We start from the raw sequence: 19,244 nt of genomic DNA, 5'->3' as shown, positions 1-19,244 counted from the left end.
AATTGACATTTTGTCTGTCAGCAGAGGAGGAGTTGGAAAAGAGAAGATTTGGGATGCTGAACACGTTTGGTCAGAATACATTGCCAGAGCCCTGTGCCGTTCACCCAGCACCTCCAGGCATTCAAAAAATCCAGGAAGACGCCACTGACAATTTCAGCAGTTGCATCACTTCCAAATTTTTTGTTCTGAGGCTTCAGCATTAAAGTGGGAGTTTCAGCATAGCGATTTTTCATGAACATATTGTGTGAACAAGGTGTTATAATTGGTATAACTAATTTAAACACATTTGGCATAAAATTTTATATATGTGAATTTGTGTGTGAAAATCAAGGAGCTTTTTTTAAGCCTAGTTAGAGTTACTTGCCTCCAGAGTTTTTATTCTGAGAACAGTGCTCGAGGGAATTCTAAATGGGAAATAACTATGAAATAGGATAAAAATGAAAAATTACCTTTTTAATATATCTGATTCCATGTGAATGGATTTATAACAAGTTACAGGGAAGATAAGTGTCAAGCAGATTTCATTAACCAATGAAAAGTACAATAATGGTTCCACACTGAATTTTATGTACTACATAAAATGCATAAAATTCTTCTTTTCATCATAGAAGGAAGATACAATTTTCACAAAATTCAAGTTGGTCCCCTATTCCTGGGACATGTGAAGAACATTTAAATAGGCATTATTTCAAAAGTAGTAAGCTTTACAGAGACTGTGTTGATTTCTAGAAGACAAGTCAACCTTTCAAGACTGGAAAATAAGGTCATCTGGAAATTTACTCATGCTAGACTGTTTCTTTTTTAATAACTAAGAAAGTTTTCAAATTCCTTTGATGGCTGTAACTTCAAGACACCAGTGTTGTTTGCGGGTTTTTTTTTCTACCTCTTACCTCATCTGTCACCTTTTTAAAAAACATCATCAATGGATCACAAATTCTCGGGTGATATGTTTTATTTATAATGGTGAAAAAAACACCTAAGTATTAATTCAGAAGTTGCTCGTTCCTGGTATATGCAATTTGCCAAAAAAAACTCAAAAAATTCAAGATGGTTTCTCCTGGAGGAAGTTTTTATGGTATAAAATGGTATAAAATAGAGATCTTTGAATATTCTTGCCGATGACCATGTTCAAAGCACGCATTTTTTCAATTAGGAGGGATGGGAGTTGTGTTTGCTGTGAATGTGGGAATAGCAGTAACAAAAATGTAAATGTAAGCTTCTGCTAGTTCATGTATATCACCAGGGAATAAAATGCTTACCTAGCTTTTATATCACCAGGAATTAATTTAATCCTTTGGTTTTAATTAGTTGATAGCAAAGGAAAATGCAAGTGCTTGTCAAGGCATATAGGTGATTCTAGATGTTCCATCCTCTGAATTAAGGTACTGTCCTGCAGCAGTTTGGAATGGTGGGTTTATGTAGAATTGCTAGTTGTTTTTATAGCAGTTGGATTCATGAAAATCCATGCTGAATTTGCGTTTGTGCCCTTCTGTGCCACAGAGGTCTGCATTGTCTTTTCTGAACTGTGTTTTAGGCCCATTGGAGCCTGTGAATCTATGCACTTGTGTACACATTGTAATTAACTTCTGCATTCTTGAAAAAAAAGTAGCAACCTGGCCTCTGTATGAGATTTAATTCCTGCTTTGTTAAAAAGAGCTAGCAGCTTAGAAGGACTGATTAATTATATTTTTACTGCATTTTTTGGAACCGGAGTCTAAGAGAGGCACTTCTTTTCCACTTAGAATTCAGAGGACTTCTCCTTCTATAGTTCCTCAAGAATGGACCAGCCACTCTTTTAAAAATGTGACAGAAGATGAGGAAGCCTGCAGGGTTTTCCTGCATCATATCCAGTGAGTGGGAGCAGTATTTCAGAATGAAGGGAGAATTCTTACACATATCTTTCTCTTTAATGAAACAGACCATAACCACAAGAACACAAAGAAAACAATCTCCATCTCTTGTGAACGGGAACAACAGCACTCAGGACTCTAGCCCTGACTAAAATTTCATCAGCAAAATTTTGTGGGAGAAAGGGCAGCCAGTAACATCAAATTATTTCTGTTTTCATCTAGCCCAGTCAAGGTTTCTGAAGTAGTTGGGATCAATCAGCCTTTGTGACCTCCCAATTACCACTTGTATAGGTTTGTCTCTGCATGTCCTTTAGTAAAATAAATCTTCTATCTAAATTTCTGTACTGGAAAAATACTGTGTAACTGTAATGAATGTAAAACTCAGGCCACTTATGTCAAGTTAAATGTTCTGCCTCTAGTTCAAAATGAGCAAACCAACCATCCACAAAAAGGCAAGGGGCAGCTAATTTGTGCTAAGACAAAAAATCTCTCCTGTTTAAGGAAATGTCCTGGATCTTGGCCTCAGCTACTTCTGTGAATTTTTTCTCAACTTCAGTTGCATTTTCTAAATAAGGATATTTGATTGTAAAAATTACTCCACTACGTAATGGATGGCAAATACTCAAGTATAAGTTGTATTCATTATCTTCTCAGACAATCTATTAGAACCCAGTAATGATTTGGAAAAAAGTACATGTTATTAAGAGATGATGTATGCCTATGCACAACAGTAAAGCTGAAGAGCATTATTATCTGTTGTCCTGCAGTTTATAGCTGTCAGCAAATCATAGAATCACATAAAAGTCTATGCTGGAAGGGACTTCTGAAGAGCACGTAGTCCAACCTGTTTTGAGAACAGGCCATTAGATGAGGTTACACTGAGTCCTATCAGGTCAGCTCCTGGACATCTCTAGTGATAAAATTTCCTTGGCTTGTCAGCAAATGACTTATTCTTTACTTCCTGTCTTGTGACTAGGTCTCTTTGTCAAGAGTGTTCCTTTATATTCTCTAGAAGTACATTACAGAAGAAATTTCTTCAGCCCCTCCACAGACCCTCTCCAATGTGGCAATCCCAAACAAATCAAATTACATGGAGATCAGATCAAGTGTACAGCTACATGCATATTTAGCTGAATACATTTAAGGAAACAAATGCACATCATAATGGTGCTTATAATAAAAGCACTTGGAAAAATGTCTTAAAAATGTACTGTGCACTGTGGTTGATGTTTGGTTACTCTTGTGAATAAGAGCAAGCATAATGAACTCATTATCACATTTGGAACTCATGTAAGTGGGTTTTTAGGAATATTTATCTGGTGTCTCATCTGAATTGTGTTCCATGTTTCAAACGAAGCATTCTTGTCCTGACTACAGTAGGTCATCTTTTTGGTCTTTGTAGAGATCATTTGTGTGTAAGAAGATATGGTAATATTGGCCTGTGCCAGCACAGTATCCATTTACAAGAGTGTCCAAACACACTATAGGACACCTTAAAAGAAGGAAACATAGGTTAACATTTCCACAGCCAACAGAAACAAAATGCCATCTCCTGCACAAGCACCTAAATCACAGTCTGAGACAAATATTTTTGAGCATCTACACAAAACTTTTTCCACCTCAAGCAGCACAATTCATATGGATCACATAGGTTGAATTTGAAAATTGGAATTATGTTCACATACCAAAAGTACGTGCTGAGGTTTAACCCCAACCACACTTTTAAGTGCTCCTTCACTTTAAGAATCAGAAGAATAAAAGAGAGAAAATTCATGAGACACAGATGGTTTAATAGGTAAAGAAAAACCCATACATGCAAGCAAAGCAAAATAATGATTAATTCACTATTTCCCATGGGCAAGAAGGTGTACAGTCATCCCTAGGAAAGCCATCTTCCATCACATGTAATGGTGAAATGGGAAAAAAGACACCATCATTCCAAACAACCCCCCATTCTTTTTCTTTCTCCAGCTTTATATAATGAGCATGATGCCATATGGTCTGAAATATCTCTTTGGTCAGTTGGGGTCAGCTCCCGACCTCTTGTGCATCCCCAGCCTCCTCACTGGTGGAGTGGGGTGAGAGGCAGAAGAGCCCTTGATTCTGTTGAAGTGCTGCACAGTGATAAGGAAAACATCCCTATGTTGTCAGCGCTGCTCGCAGTGAGGATGCAAAACACAGCCCCATGTCAGCCACTATGAAGGAAATTACCACAGCCAAAACAACAGTGTGTTTCCTACCATGCAGATGAAACTAAGTAGTGAGTCAAGTTGGATATGGATATGCCTTCTGTCCCTTCCAGTTTAGTGGTGCTCTAGCTCATGCAATATCCCATACAATGAATAGAGCAGCCTATACAAATCACATGGAATAAAAGTTTTGCATGTATGGGAAAAGTTTCAGGCTTTCTATACTTAGGTACAAAGAAGACCTAGGTAAAAGTTATCTTCCATGTTAAACTGTGGGCAGGGCCATACACATTCTCTGCAGATTGAGTCATTTAGCCCTATGACCTCTCTGCTCTTCAGCATTTTAAATACCTCTCTCTGTCTGTATCCTGATAGAAAGTCAAGATGATGACTTCCTCAGTCAATCATGACCTGGTTCACTAAGTGTCTTCAGCTCTTTTATACATAAATGGGAGCTGGCTGTGGTGAGAACCTTTGAAAGTCTGACCCCAAAATTACCATTTCCCAGATTGTCTCTGTTTTCCTGTGAACCTAGCAGGGTGGATGAAGATGTGTGTCTCAGCTACATTTAGGTAAGGATCATTTGCAAAGCCACCTCCAGGATCTTCCTTTCTGTAGACACTAGAATAGGAAAGCAAATATCAAGAGTCTCTGGGTTGTCTTGTAATAGTAATTTGTTTGCTTCCCGTGCAGAAGCACCCTTTCAGATTGTAATGTATTTTACCCTGAATTTTGAAGATGAACACATTTTGACTAGTCAGTATTGAATGTTTACGTTTGTACAAGAGTAGAATTCATACATCTTGTGCTTTTGTTCACTTGATAATATTTTAGTTGCTTCTTGTTCATCGCATATATGGTTCATAACAAATAATGATACCTAGTTTACATGAAGTTCCAAGTTTCCCCTAGTGAAGTGGAGCATGTAATGCATTTTCTATTATAATGGATATTTTTTGCTAACTCACTAACCTTTGGATAGAAACAAAAATGTGTCTGCTACTTATGCCAAGAGAAAAATAATGAATATGAAAATTTTATTGTTCATATTCATTATGGCATTTATATGTGAAATAGCTATTAAAAGAAGAGTTAGACATGTTAGCATTACATTTATGTTTCATTTTCATTATCTATTTTAAACTATTTGTCAAAATTTGTACCTACCCCTGAACTGTTTTAACATATAGGTGCGGTTTATTTTATCTAAGATAAGATAAATATTGACAGCATTAGGTCAATGGTTTGACTCTGTGCTCTTTGAGGGCTTTTTCAATCTAAATGATTCTATGAATCTATAAACTATTTCATCTTGCTTACACTAGAGCATCTTCTCAAAGATAGTAATTTAGCCAATCTGCATCAAGAGAGAAAGCTGTCCAGGACATGCTCTCTGTCCTTAAAGCTGGCCAGCTGGCACAGCCTGGCTTGTACATACAGAAAAGTTATTTTCCTCTCCCAAAACCAGCTACCATTTAAAGGAATGTGCCCATACTGCCTACAGGGAACATGCCCAGTTGGAATAAGTGCCAAACTGTACTCAGACATGATCAGGGAGAGTGCTACTGGCCAATGCAAAAAGCGTGCAGTCATTCTTGCTAACAGTATAACACGGTGGGGGATCTCACTCCAGTTCTTAGGCCCATACCCCACACTATTGGCACAGGTGTACCCTGCCCCTGTATCCAGTGAGGCAGTGACCCTGAGGTGACAGTCCATCTGGCTTCTCTCACGTATGTGTTAGTATGGGATGAGCCAATATCTGGAGACTCCTCTTCCAGTTGCATATAAGAAGTGCCTAGAAGATTGTACCATTTGCTTCCCATCTGGAGGACTGTCATTAGCTGAGATGAATGACACCATAGATGCTGTGGCCTGGATTCATCCTGCCTAACACTGGGATTCAGGCAGCTGATTTAAACATACTGGATTCAAGTTCCCTATTTAGTCAATGGAAACAAAGTAAACATGTGAAATAAATAGCCAACTCAAGATCTGAACTGACTTCTACAAGTGTCTCTTCATCACTTTTGCCTATAAAAAGACATAACTAAATGAATTTAGGTGGCTACTTTGGTCTAAAGGCAAGAATCTGGTTGCCAGATTGACCAGTTGAATCTGGTCTGGTAAGCACATTCCTGGGGCCTGATTGCAAACTCTGACTGCGCAGAATCTTGGATTGCCCATTTTCTTTTAACTGTATAATACTTGTCCCTGCAGAGGCAAAAATATTTGGAAATAAGGCTAAAGTGTAAACCATGTAACAATGTTTGATAGTCTGTAGTCGATATGAAGTAATAGCTCTGAAAAATTCATCCTCTTTACCTCAGTTGATCACAGAGAAACTATGAAAATTAGGATTCCTGTCTTCTTTTAGATAAACAGACTATATCTTCCCAAATTTTGCTAGATAAATTTTCCACTATTTGAATTTGAATCATATCTTGTCAGCAGCATTTGTTCCTGAAGAACTGATAGGAGCTACAGTTACTGGAAGGAAGTTATTAAAAATCCCACATTTGTGAAATCTTACTCAATATCTGTTAAATTTGGAAGACCTAATGCAAAACTTAGAAAAATTATCTGAATGATCTGTTAGGGTATAGCAGTTGCAGTACGAAACCATACTACACACTGCATATAAACCCTGTTGCAGAGAGAATTTTGTTTATTAAGGAAACAGACCTTGTGCCTATGGGAAATGCATGTAGTCTGGTTCCTCCATCTGTCAGGAACTTTTTCAGTTTATTTTACTTTTATATTATCAACAGTGCAGTCTCTACTCTGAATGCCAGCAGCACTGTGATCATAGCTTCTGGTATATTTCACTTAAAATTCCTCATGGCAATGCTGAACACAGTTAAAATCAGTTTGAGTTTGGTTTAACCATACCTACATGGGAGAATTTTTTACTGCTTGCAACATCCCCTTTGTTTTGGTGAACCCAAAGGGCGAAATTCACTTCTGGATACATCTAAGCAGTAAAAGAGGACAAGAGAGCAAGCTTAAGCATTCCTTGTCTGTGCACACTGCAAAACTCTTCCCTCAGTGCTGGCTCTCTCCTGTAGCTCCTGGTACTTTATTCCAGACAATACTTTGATATAGTTCAAGTAATATTTTAATTGAGAGAATGCTTTCAAAGAAAGAAGAGACAAGGCTCCACCAGGTTGGATTCTAAGACACACAATTCTGTAGTGCTCTCCCACCTGCCACCAAACTGCCTCTCAGTTAGGCAATGCACAACCCAAATGTCATCCTACAGAGGTTCTGTGCAGAATTCCACAAAAAAGCTCACATGTAGTTTCAGATGCCTTGAAGAATTGAAAAAGCTGGAGAAAAATAACTGATGTAATTATCTCCAGGGCCACCACATAGGGCCAAGAGGCAAATATTATGGCTTGAAAGCACCATGTGACTTTAGGCAAAGGGTTAGGCTTTTGTCATTCTTTTATATAGCACTGCAGACATACTAATAAGATCTACACTTCAGAAATACTTCTTTTTGACACTGCGAATGTTAGTTTTACCCAAATTCTATTTATCCAATTTTTTACACTAACTTCCAAGTTGATTTCACCTTGCTTTTATTTCATAGTGCAGGGTGCTAAAACAAAATCAACATTTTTCTTCATTGTAAATGAAGAAATTGCAGGTGTTAATAATATTAACTGAACATCTGATTTGTGTTGAATTTTAAATCAAATGCAAGTACAAAAATGTTGATACAATGTGATGCCAAATCTGAGAGTGCAATGTGACAGCTTACCCATATGCATATCTTTTTTTAATATAGCTCATTCATGTCCAAAAGTCTGCCAGGTTCACAGGATTTCAGAATAACAGGAAGGAAAAAAGAATCTCGTTTAATCTGCCTTTCTGATTTTTAGTTTTTTAATTAATGTAATTTAATGCTAATAACTTGGGTTTCATTCAGAGCTCCTTTTGACAAGCCAAAGGTGATGGTAAATCTGAGAACTTGTATAAATGAATAAATAATTCTGCAAAGCTGTTGGTTGGATGCTGGTATCAGTTTGTAATATCTTTCACCAATGTGCACTCTTATGCTCAAAATCTCTGGTGTTGGAACACATGATATCCTGCTAAGCATGCAATGTAGGTATTGTATTCTGGATGTATTCGTTTTATTCTGGATATATTAATTTTATTCTTCAAATACAGCCCCTAAAGTAGATTTTCAGTGAAAAATGTTGATATGTAGCAGTGCCTTGTAATGTACCAAACAATATTATTTTAAAATCTTCTGCTAGTGAGACCTCCTGAACTTTGGCTAAAGGTTTGAACTTTTCAGTCAACATGAAATTATTCTGGGCAGCTGGCCAGTTTCTAAATAGGTTGTGTGGACATCAGTGGCAAACCTTTTAATCTGGAATGATTCATTTCAACTTGTCAACTAAAATGAAAGCATTAGAGCATTGCTGTATTTTTTTTAATCATTTGATTTCATTGAAATACTTACAGAGCGTTTAAGTGAATTTCACATACGCTTGCCTCATACACCATATGAAAACTGCATCTTTCACACTTTCAGTTTTGCTTGTTACTTGCTCCTCTTCCATGATGAAAACTAAATTAAAAGAGAACAAAACAAAAAGTTACAGTGGGTAGATCTTAATATTTAGATATGGTTAATTCTGTATCTCCTTTAGCATGTTCTTATCGAAGTGTTAATATCTTAGAAGCTCATTGACTGTGTTAAATTTGAGCTTTTGGTTTGTTTTGGCAAGATCAATACTTTTGAGATTGTTTCTGTCCCTAAATGCAAATCAGTGATACTAAGAAATACTCATGTTAGTTTGCTGTTTGAACTGTTCAAGTCATTTTGTTCATATTACCAGACTCTAGAGCACTCCCACCTTTCAAACCATCAGCTTCCACCTGAGAAAATCATGAGAGTTCTTAATGTGCAGACACTTTTCACATCCTACTTCCACAGGAGAGGATGCCAGCTGGAGGGGTGGTGTGACACTGCCTTGCATTCACCTGAATATCTGAAATGCACTGTGACATATTTCTTCTGCCAAACACAGAGAGAGATTATGGAAATGCAGCTCTCCAGAGCAGCTCCTGATGATTGTCTCATTCCAATTCTCTAAGTGATTTTTCAGCAACTCTGGTATTAAAGGAGTTGCAGTATGTATTTTAAAAGAGCTCAGTACTTTCACCCTGACCACATTTACAGTGATTTCTATTTGGATGACCTTTTTTTCTCATGCACAGTCATTACCTGCTGTCTCCTTTATTGATGCGCTGCCTTTCCCAGTCTTCCACTTTTACCACCACTCCTCCTACTGTGTGTATTTAGGACAACCACTTATAAGTTCTCTTCATTTCTAAGGGACCAGATCTTAATTATACCAAAGGTGATTTTGGCAATCACATTTTTGTAAGGAAACCTTGAAGTCAAAAATAAATTTACAACTGAAGCTGCAATAAGTAGAATGAGTAAGACTATACCACATGACACCTGTGCCATTGGAGAGAATTGGGACAATAAAGCATTGTCTGTTGCCACCCCATTCACAGTGTGTCCAGGTCAGAAGGGTTTTCTTCAGAAGAGATTCAGTCTCACACTGGACTATCTGTCCCATCACACGTGGGGTTCAAAGCCACCCTAAGCACCAGCCATTGCTTGGGATCCTTAAGCCCAGACTTCATTTTTGTGTAACCAAGGTGGAGCCTGTGGTCTTGTTTCCTCCATGAAGAATCTGGTTTGCTTACAGCATATAAACTCAACCAGAAGACAAAAAGTGTTGATTCAGATTTCAAATTGCTCCAAACCAGATGGAGACATGGTCATAATGCCTTTCTGTGAGAAAAGGATCACACAAACATTCTCTTCACCTATATGTCTGCTTTTCCTCACGGCTGTCTTTTTGATTGATCTAGGACAATTATGTGAACAGATCAGGGAGAGCTTGGTGTTCAGGGACCTGTAAGTATTATTCAAACAACCACAGGAATCCAAAATTAAAATATCTTCTCTGACATTCCTCACCATTTAGGCACTATTTGGAAAAGTGCATCTGATATGTGTTCAGAGTGGACGGTTATACTGTATGCTTTGTGCCATTAAATCTGCTCTTGTGAACTCAAGCAGCATATAAGTAGTGAGATAGACAAAAATTTCTTCAATGGCTTTACAGATGTTAAATGCTTTAACCATCCACAAGAGAATTTAGCCAGGCCAGGGTGACAAAATACTGTTGAGCATTTCCAGTAGGCTCTTGGGGCTGCAGAGGGAGGACTATGCAGAGCAAATCATGCCAGCGTGCATTTTCTTACCAATAGTAAGAGTAGTAAATAAAATCTGAAAATCATAGAGAAGAATGTCTGGATATTTTATTTGAGTTTATTGGGTTATTTGGATCTAGCTGTTGCTAGAATGTTGTTCATTCTGCACCATCATAGTCCCATTTCAAATAATCCTGTACCTTTAAAAATCTATGTTTGTCAAGTGTTAGAGCAAGTTGAAATATAAAGGTTCTAAGCAGCAATACAAAACAGGATGTGTGTCATGTGGAGCAACAATTACACCCTAAGTGCACGGAGAAGAACTTAGGGAAGCTAAATGCCTCACACTCCCCAATATGTAATATTATCACAGCATGAGTAATTGGAGATATTCTATAGAACTACCTTGACTTTAGGTTATTTTAAAGTCTATCTTAAATCATTCTCCTATCCCCTTCGTTGCCTTTTGAACTACACAGTTTTCTGCTTTCAGGCTCTTCGTGCTCTGTGTCTGCACTTAGACTTCAAACAGCCTTGCAGTGCTTTCTATTCTGTATACACTGACTTATGAAAACAGGAGTTCATAGCTATCTGTGCTGAAAATAGGCATATTTATGCAATGTTTTCTTATTGAAAAACAAGTATCAGAATCTGGAAACCTTTTTTTCCTCTAAAAATAATCCCTTCCCAAAGCTTTCAACGGTACAGTATTGCAGAAAAGCCCTGTTAGATTATCCAATTAATTTCCTTTTCAGGGAAAGATCTCTTTTGGCAGTACTCTGGCATTTCAGGAGTTCTGGTTAGTCTGATTTTGAAATGATTAAGGCACTTCCCTCTGGAGATCTCTCTGAACACTCACGTATTTTCCCATAAAGCTGAATATTGTTCTCTCATTCCTTTATTTGGTGTACACTATTGTATTCTTGAAGTAATTTATTTTCAAATATTTCTTCACGTAAACTTACTTCATCACCCCTGCTCTTACTTTATCAGTTATGGTAGATGGGGAGTAAGTAATGGGACCCTTTAGTCTTTCTCTTCTTTTTTCTCACTTGTCCCAGTTGGTTAACACAGCTCTCCCCTGGTTTCATGGCTCTCCTCAGCACTATTTTGTCTTGTCAGTGAAAAAATGGTAAAACAGCATTTAGAAATTAATGCATACCCAGATATGTTCTCTTCAAGCAGCACAGTGATGAGCTGGGAACTTCTGTATAATTTTTCATACCTGTGTAATATCTAACCAACAGAGCTTGGTTGTGAACATAACCTTTGGCTGGTAATGCAGTTGGTGCCCAAACTGGCCTTTTGATGCTGTTTTGAAGTCCAAGTTCTTGTTTAGTTTCTGCTCTTATTCTTTATCTAGAATTTTCTCAGTCTCTTATTTCCCATTTCTAAATGTGTCCCTTTCCTTGTCCAGTGTGACATTTGCAGCTCTTCACATTTTAATATCATGTGCATTAATGTCATAATTTCTTCCTTTTAAGGATCATTAATAGAGCAATGAAGCACAACTGGACACAATACAGATTTATGGAACATTTCCCTTTTATTCTGAATCAGCTTTACCATTAATCATTAGTCTTTGTTTGTAGCTGTTCAGTTTTCTGCAGTTTTCAGCCCACGTGACAACTTCTATCCAACTGAATATGAGTTGATTTTCAGTTTAAGCTGTCCTGTGGCTGGAAGTGGTGGTGTGGCTGATAGCATGACAGTGCAGCAGAGCAGTTTTTCTTCTATAGCATGCTGTGGGAGCATGCATTTCACTAGGCAGGGCAAGTGAGAATTAAAGCTTTACTTGAATTCCTGGGAAATTGCCCCTGGAAAAAATCTGTAGCTGATGTCTATCAACAGTATTCTCTGCAGATGCTGATGGTGAAAATGTCTTTTAAAATTTAAGCTTCTAATCCTTTGCTTACAATCAGGGATAAGAAGAAGAATTGGAATTTCAGTTGGATGCTTGCTGAAATAGTATACAATACACATGCAGTTTAAAATAAATGTGAAAATTAATTTCACTGCTTCTTTTTAACTTTGTATTTTGTTTCAATAACATGCCTGAATTGCAACATAAGGTAATCAGTGTTCAGGAATCATATCTCTGTATCATATCTGTTTATCTTATTCATTTAGCCATCACTTGTCCATGTAGATACATGTATCTGCCTTTTCTGTATTTGGATGAGTGATATTCGATTGAATGTCTGGTTTTGGGTAATTATATTATTTGTTTGTGATTTGCCATAGCTGAGTATCACTGATGTATGTGGATTCTTTTGAGTTCTTTGTCATTACTTAAATATTCATCTAAATGTAATTGTCCTGTTATTTTGTGTTCTGGGAGCTGGATTCTCTTAAAATTTCTTGCCTTTTAAAGTGCTGTGTTGTCTCTGAGTATCAGAGATCTGTCAGCTTATACAGAAAAATGTGCCTTATAAGAAAAGGTCTTGGGTGTTTATTTGATGAAAGTGTTAGAATCTATGAAGAAAACATAGAAATAAGCATATTGAATAGGGCACAAATATGCTTTGTATTTTAAAATTAAAATTATTAGCAATCATCCCATTTTATGTCTTTCAGTTAAAGGCATGGTGTTGTTAGGCATTTGTAATCTTCTAGCACAAGCCACTAACGTATCAAATTTACTTTCTGTAGGTCTTTGCTGCCATCTTCTGTTCCCTTAAATAATTGTCGTTGTTATTTGGATTCTGAAAAATGAGTGGGATATTACAGAGCAAAATTTCCATTTCTGTTATTGTTTTTTATCTCTTTGTTGTCAGCTAAAGCAAAGTGAAGCTAATGCAGATACAAAGGAGAAGCTTCCCTTGCGTCTACGCATCTTTGAAAAATTTCCAAACAGGCCACAAATGGTGAAAATCTCGAAGCTTCCTTCAGATTTTACAGTTCCAAAAATAAGGTATTGAAATATTTCCTTTGCTAGCATGCTGTAAACTTTTCTGGGGTCACATAACACCCAAAATATTTAACTTTTTTTTTATTGTGTTAGGCAGGTAGTTCAGAAAATGAGAAATTAAACAGAATTAACATAGACATTCAAAAGATGTAGCATTTTGGATAAACCTCATTTTTCTCATTTGGGGAAAAGCAATCCTAGCATTCCTTATACCTTATTGATGAAAGCAGCTAGATTGATCAGAACTGACACAAGTACAATATAATTGAAAAGTGTGTTGTTTCTCCTCTTTCCTTTGCATTTTAGTTTCATGGCTCACATAGACGACTAGCAGTCTAATGGATTCTCATGTAGGTTTTTAAAGCCAAGGTGAAATGGCAGCAAATCATTAGAGAGGATTAAACAGACCATCTAATACCAGTTAGCCTGTGATGACCTCGTTCCGTATTTGTATTTGCGTGGTTACCTCTTTCCTGTGAAATTCATCTTAACTAAAGATCGGATGCTCAGTGATCTACTAGATCATTCTTTACTGTGAGGGGAGTGAGGCACTGGGACAGGTTGCCCAGAGAAGCTGTGTGGATGCTCCATCCCTGGACGTGTTCAAGGCCAAGCTGGATGAAGCTCTGAACAACCTGGTCTAGTGGAAGGTATCCCTGCCCATGGCAGGCAGAGTGGAACAAGATGATCTCTAAGGTCCCTTCCAACCCAAACCATTCTGTAAACCTTTGATCATCAGTTAGAGTACAGTTACCTTTCCTTAGTGTCAAAAAAGTCTGACAGAAATCCAAGGGCTGCTCTAGTATATACAGGCTGCAAAGTTTGCTGAAACACCACAAGCTGGCTGAACAGATCCTCTCCATGCCCGTGTCAATATCCTCAACAAGCACATGCCAGAAGAGAGTTTGATGTGAAGTATTACTGCCATTGTTCTGAGTCTACCAAGGTTACATTTCTTTTGATTAAATTCACAAGGAAGCTAAGTCAACTGGTTTGACCTGTTTGTAGTACCTTAGCTGAACAAAAGGAATAATGCTGGTCAGAAGGGTCAGGAAAAGCAGCCTTCCAGACCTCAAGGAAATAATCACAGATGTTTTACTTTTAGTATCAAAGTAGCCTTTTGTTATATATGGAGGGTGTTCTTCTCCTAGTCTTAGTCTTTTTTTGGTATTTCTTTCTAGTTGTGTTTTTCCCAGCATATTCTGTACTCACTCATGATCCTATTAACTACTGAAACAGACTTCAAACAAGCACTAGCAAATCATATCTTTAAATCTGAATCTATTGTACTATGTAGCAATATCTCTCCAGAGAAAAATTAGTTTTGACATAGTTCACACTGAAAGAGGCAACTCTACTGAACTTAAAATATGGCAAGATGAATGTATATTTGTTGTGAACAGAAATGCTTCTGCTTTTAAAACATGGCATATGTGAGGCACAGAATTGCTGAAGCGCCTTAATACTGACATTCAAAGCAGTTATATGAACAGATGTTGTTTGAAATCTTCAAGAACAAATTTCATGCAGAGAGTATGTTTCCTTTGGATTATATCAGCATTTGATTTACATTGAAGTAACAACTTGCTGCTTAATGAGCTCAAAAGAGATGAAAACTGCAAAAGGCACTTGAAATATTTAGCACTTTAATTGGTAAATAAATAAATAATAAACACTTTTTTTTTAAATTTACATGCAAGAGATTCAACTCACAATTCAGTTATGGATTTCTTTAATAAATGAATTCAGGTGTTGTAAGTTGTTCTGGCACTCTGTTCATTTATGCATCTATACCCCAGTACAACTTTTTCTCATGAGTTTACGCATCTCAGCACTAATGGATTTTGACATGTCAGAAGGAAAACCAAATATTAACTCTTCTTGAGGTTTTAATGTGTCAATATCCTCTATTTGTTCCCAAGGGAAAGTTTTATGAAGCAGTTTATTGATCGCCAGCAACAAGATACCAGCTGTTTGCTGCGAAGACTTCCTTCAGCATCTTCTTCCTCATGTGACCACTCTAAAAGATCAGCAATTGAAGAAAACAGATATATTGATCAAAAGGTAAATCAAGAGTATAGGGTAATATATATCTTGCCTAGAGTATTGTGAGAAAAGGAATCAGATTATTCAGTTTGACAAACAACATCAAAAGTGAATAGAAGCTAGGATGATTGAACATAGCTAAACAATTATGTTTCATTCAGCCTAAAACAGACATCATAGCAGATCCTCTTCTGGTTTAAATTTTCCCATCTCCTTTGAATTCAAAAGTCAAGATTTGATACATTAGTTGTTTAATGCATGCATCATCTGAAGCAATTTTTTTGAAACAGTTCTGCTGTTAATCACTGAGAAGCTAGTGGAAATTAAAGTTTCTAAATATCACATTGGATTTTTGAGTGTCTTGATACTATTGCAACCTTGAAAACACACTTAACTGAAGGAAGTGTGGAGGAAGTGTGAAGGAAGGAATAGAGCCTAAATGGACATCATCTACTTTAACAAGCAGAGCAGAAAAATTGGATAAGTTATTAATATCTCTGTGTAATCACTGAAGATGAGTAAAAATTTAAAAATTACTCTTAATTATTTAGAGGATATTACCCAATCTGTAATCCTGGGAATCACTAGAAAACAGACTCTGAACATATATATTTGATGCCCATTCTGCTAAAAGCTGCTAGTCTCCCATGGATGGTTAGATTTGAAAAAATACTAGCACTGCTTGGAATGATGACCATGATGATGATGAAGCAGCAGCATAAGCAGATGTATCTGACTTCTGACACCTTATGAAACTAAAGTGGTGGAAAAAAATATTCATGTGCATCATGGAAGATAAGTGGTTTCCCAGATTTCTAGTGGCATCTACAGAATTATCAGACCTTGAGCACTTGTAAATTGCAACATTTTTATAGACAAAAGAAAAGTACTTTCAGTATTATTATGCTTCAGTATTGTTTGAGTATTGTCCACTGTTGAATCCTCTTTGAATATTAACACTTGTGTTTTTTAAATATATTTTAAGTTACAGAATCAAAGTCAAGAAAAAAAGTCTATGCATTGTTGTTATATAGTATAACTGGCTTTCCTAGTGTGTGTTTGCAACCATAACCCAGGGCAGCATTCATACAGGCAGAGTTGCAGAGCTGGGAGGCAAAATTGCAAAAGGAAAGTTGGGGAAAACAGTTCTCTTCTGATAATGAATGCAAATAGGCAATTTGTAAACCAGTGTTAATTGCCATCCCTAGTTCTGTGCAAGAGCCCATTCTTGTGACTGATGTATTCTATGGCATCAGTAAATCAAAGCAGAACAGCCTGACCTGGGAGGGAGGACTGTGGCAAAATATGGCACATCTGGCCAAGAAGGCTGTAGAAAGGAGTGAATCCTAAATGGACATCATCTGCTTTAACAAGCACAGCAGGAAAAACTGGATAAGTTATTAAATGACAAGCCTAGGGGCTAGCAGAACTATGCCAAATATCACTAATAATGGATCTCAAACACTATGCCAGGGTAATCAGAGTACATTTCTACCATGTATTGAAGAGATGAACAAAGACCTTAAAGTTGTCTCAGCCACACAGGTAAGTTCACAGTGCAATGCAGAGCTGTGCAGTGGCTCAGTAGATCTGTTTACATGAATATAATTTATATAAATTAATTAAATTCCATCTTAATTCCTTTTGCTTGCTGTTTACCAAAGAGAATTGTTACTGTGTTTAAAGACAGATGAATACATGGCACAGTTTATTCAATGAGATCTTGCAGTATGAAAAGAGAATGCTGCATTCTTTTCAAATTTTTACTTCCCTTCAAAAGCAAATATGCGTTATCTGACTTTAATTTTTGAATTTAAATAAGCATTTGCAAATTGGTTTTGCATTTGTCAACCTGCTTTAGGCACATACTTTAGGATTCTAATTCCTTAAGGATAAAAACAATGATAAGTAATATTTCTGATAAGTTTAGCTTAAAACAAGGTATTTACACATTCCTATTAAGAGGAGAAAGCACTAAGAAGGATTTTTGAAAGTAATTATTCTAGCTTTCTATAGTTACAGTTGCCAAGGCAACCTCATTTTTGCATGATCAAATCTTCTTAAAACAAGTTTAGAACGACTGGTTGTGCTTAAGTATTAACCTTACATTCATACTTTACTATTCTTTATAAAAAAAGAAACATGACAAAACATTTACTGATCTCAGTGCCTGGCAGGATGCCTTTTCACTGCTCCTATTAACAGTGGGATGGCTTCAGAAACTTTTCATATGCTTTTGCATTGTAGTTGAGAAAAAAGTGGAATTAAAAGGTAGAATCAAAAGGTGAGATCCTGCTGGCAGATCTGACTTTGTCCTTCTTGTGGTAGCTGAACTGTGGCTAGTCCCTCCAGTTACTCCTGGACTTAAGTCACTATCCCTGTGTTCCACACCTGCTTAATTGATAGGAAGCCCTTACATTCCCCTACTTTTTCCTTATTTCCACTAAAGCAATATTCTTTTTTTTTTCTTTCTCTAAAAATCTGCCACTATATGGTTTTATGTTTAGAATCAATCTGCTCAATAATTTGTGCCAATCAATAAAGCAGATTTTATATATGTTTTCTTATAGAATGAATTTAATTCGTGTTTTCAGTATTATTATAATTACCCACTTTGTTTAAAAGTTGTTTTAAGGTGTAAAGGGGGAGTGCATTCTTCCTTTTTTTTTTTTTTTCCAAGTTATTCTACCTTCTCAAAAGAATTGGAAAATTATTTTTGGTGTAAATAACTGTAACCATGGCTACAATCCATTTGATATGATTTTCATCTATCCAAATCAAAAGAACATCTTTGGAAAACAGATTTCTTTGCTATACTCCTTTTTTCTAGTCATTTTGTGAGTTCCGTGGTTTTTTCTCTTCCAAATTTTTTTAACTGTTGTGAAAGTTATAAACTAAACAAACACTGCTATAAAAAATAATTTTTAGATACCCAAATGCTATTTACATTTTATGTGTGGCATCTGAGTAGGTATGTGGATACAGATTGTACCATCTTCTTCCTTCTACATCCAATGACAGCAACACCTGGGCTCTCCCACAAACAGATGCTTGATAGGCAGCTTAGCACTGTGCTTTGTTTGAGTTGTTTATTATTATCTGTAACATTTGGTTACAGGTCTAAAACTGGGATTCTCTGGGGTTCTCTGAACTTAACACTGCTGGAAAGGCAGGATGATAATTTTTTGCTCTCCACTTGAGGTCCTACAGAGCAAATTTACTTAAACTCAGTGATCTTGCCACAGACCTACCCCCCTGTGTGCTGATCTAGTCTGTCCTGATGTGATCTGCAGGCCATGAGTTGAAGAACCCATGGTCAAATTAGAGAAACCAGGATTGTTCCAATTGGTGAACATTTCCCTTGTTGTAGTAGAAAGCACTGTGAAGTTATTTTCTGGGGAAAGAAGGAAGACTTCTTGGAAAAAGTACAAGATTAAAGGAGAGATTTAGGGTATTAGATGTATATTGTAGGTGAGGGACAAGGGGAGTTTTAGGGACAGAGAGGGAAGTGTTCTTTTATATTTCTACACTTTTATGAAAATTATTCACAGTATGCTGGGAATCTCCTTAGATAACCAATATTTCAGTAAATTCGTGGCCAGGAGAACTGGATGAAGTATGGAAACATAATTTTAGTGTGAGTGGGTGGATGAGAAGAAAGGAAGTTGGCAGAAAATACGGACATCTCTGTGGCTTTCACATAGCCTAAGGTATATTTGCAGCAAGTTTCAGGGGCACAAAGAATTAATGTAAGATTTAGAACAAATCAGGTGTCCAGTGAAATATATCTGAGTTGGCTGTAGAGCATTGGCTTTACCTTCTTAACATCAAGACTGGAATCAGAGGGGCACATAAACCCTTCAAAATGCTTTCCTAAGAGACATTCAAGTTTTAGCAAACCTTGGAGAAAATTATTGTGGGATGGGCACTTCTGAACTGGTTACTTATCCTTGGCATATGACACAGCACATGGCTGTTAGATTAGAGTTCAAAACT

At 36.9% G+C, this 19,244-nt stretch overlaps 1 protein-coding gene across 12 annotated transcripts in view; it reads left to right on the top strand.

The window, feature by feature from the left end:
* Positions 1–19,244, top strand: part of NALCN (sodium leak channel, non-selective) — a 228,977-nt gene that overhangs the window by 157,342 nt on the left and 52,391 nt on the right. For 9 of the 12 annotated variants that reach the window (XM_030276696.4, XM_030276704.4, XM_030276687.4 and 6 more), the window contains 3 exons: positions 13,069–13,205; positions 15,125–15,266; positions 16,722–16,793. In XM_030276696.4, coding sequence (XP_030132556.4) covers positions 13,069–13,205; positions 15,125–15,266; positions 16,722–16,793 — 351 coding nt within the window. The remainder of the gene's footprint in view (positions 1–13,068; positions 13,206–15,124; positions 15,267–16,721; positions 16,794–19,244) is intronic. The other 3 variants (XM_030276727.4, XM_030276731.4, XM_030276717.4) reach the window with 1 other exon arrangement.

This window comes from Taeniopygia guttata, chromosome 1 (assembly GCF_048771995.1).
Source record: "Taeniopygia guttata chromosome 1, bTaeGut7.mat, whole genome shotgun sequence".
Classification (NCBI taxonomy): domain Eukaryota; kingdom Metazoa; phylum Chordata; class Aves; order Passeriformes; family Estrildidae; genus Taeniopygia; species Taeniopygia guttata.
This window is presented reverse-complemented; position numbering and strand designations above follow the sequence as displayed.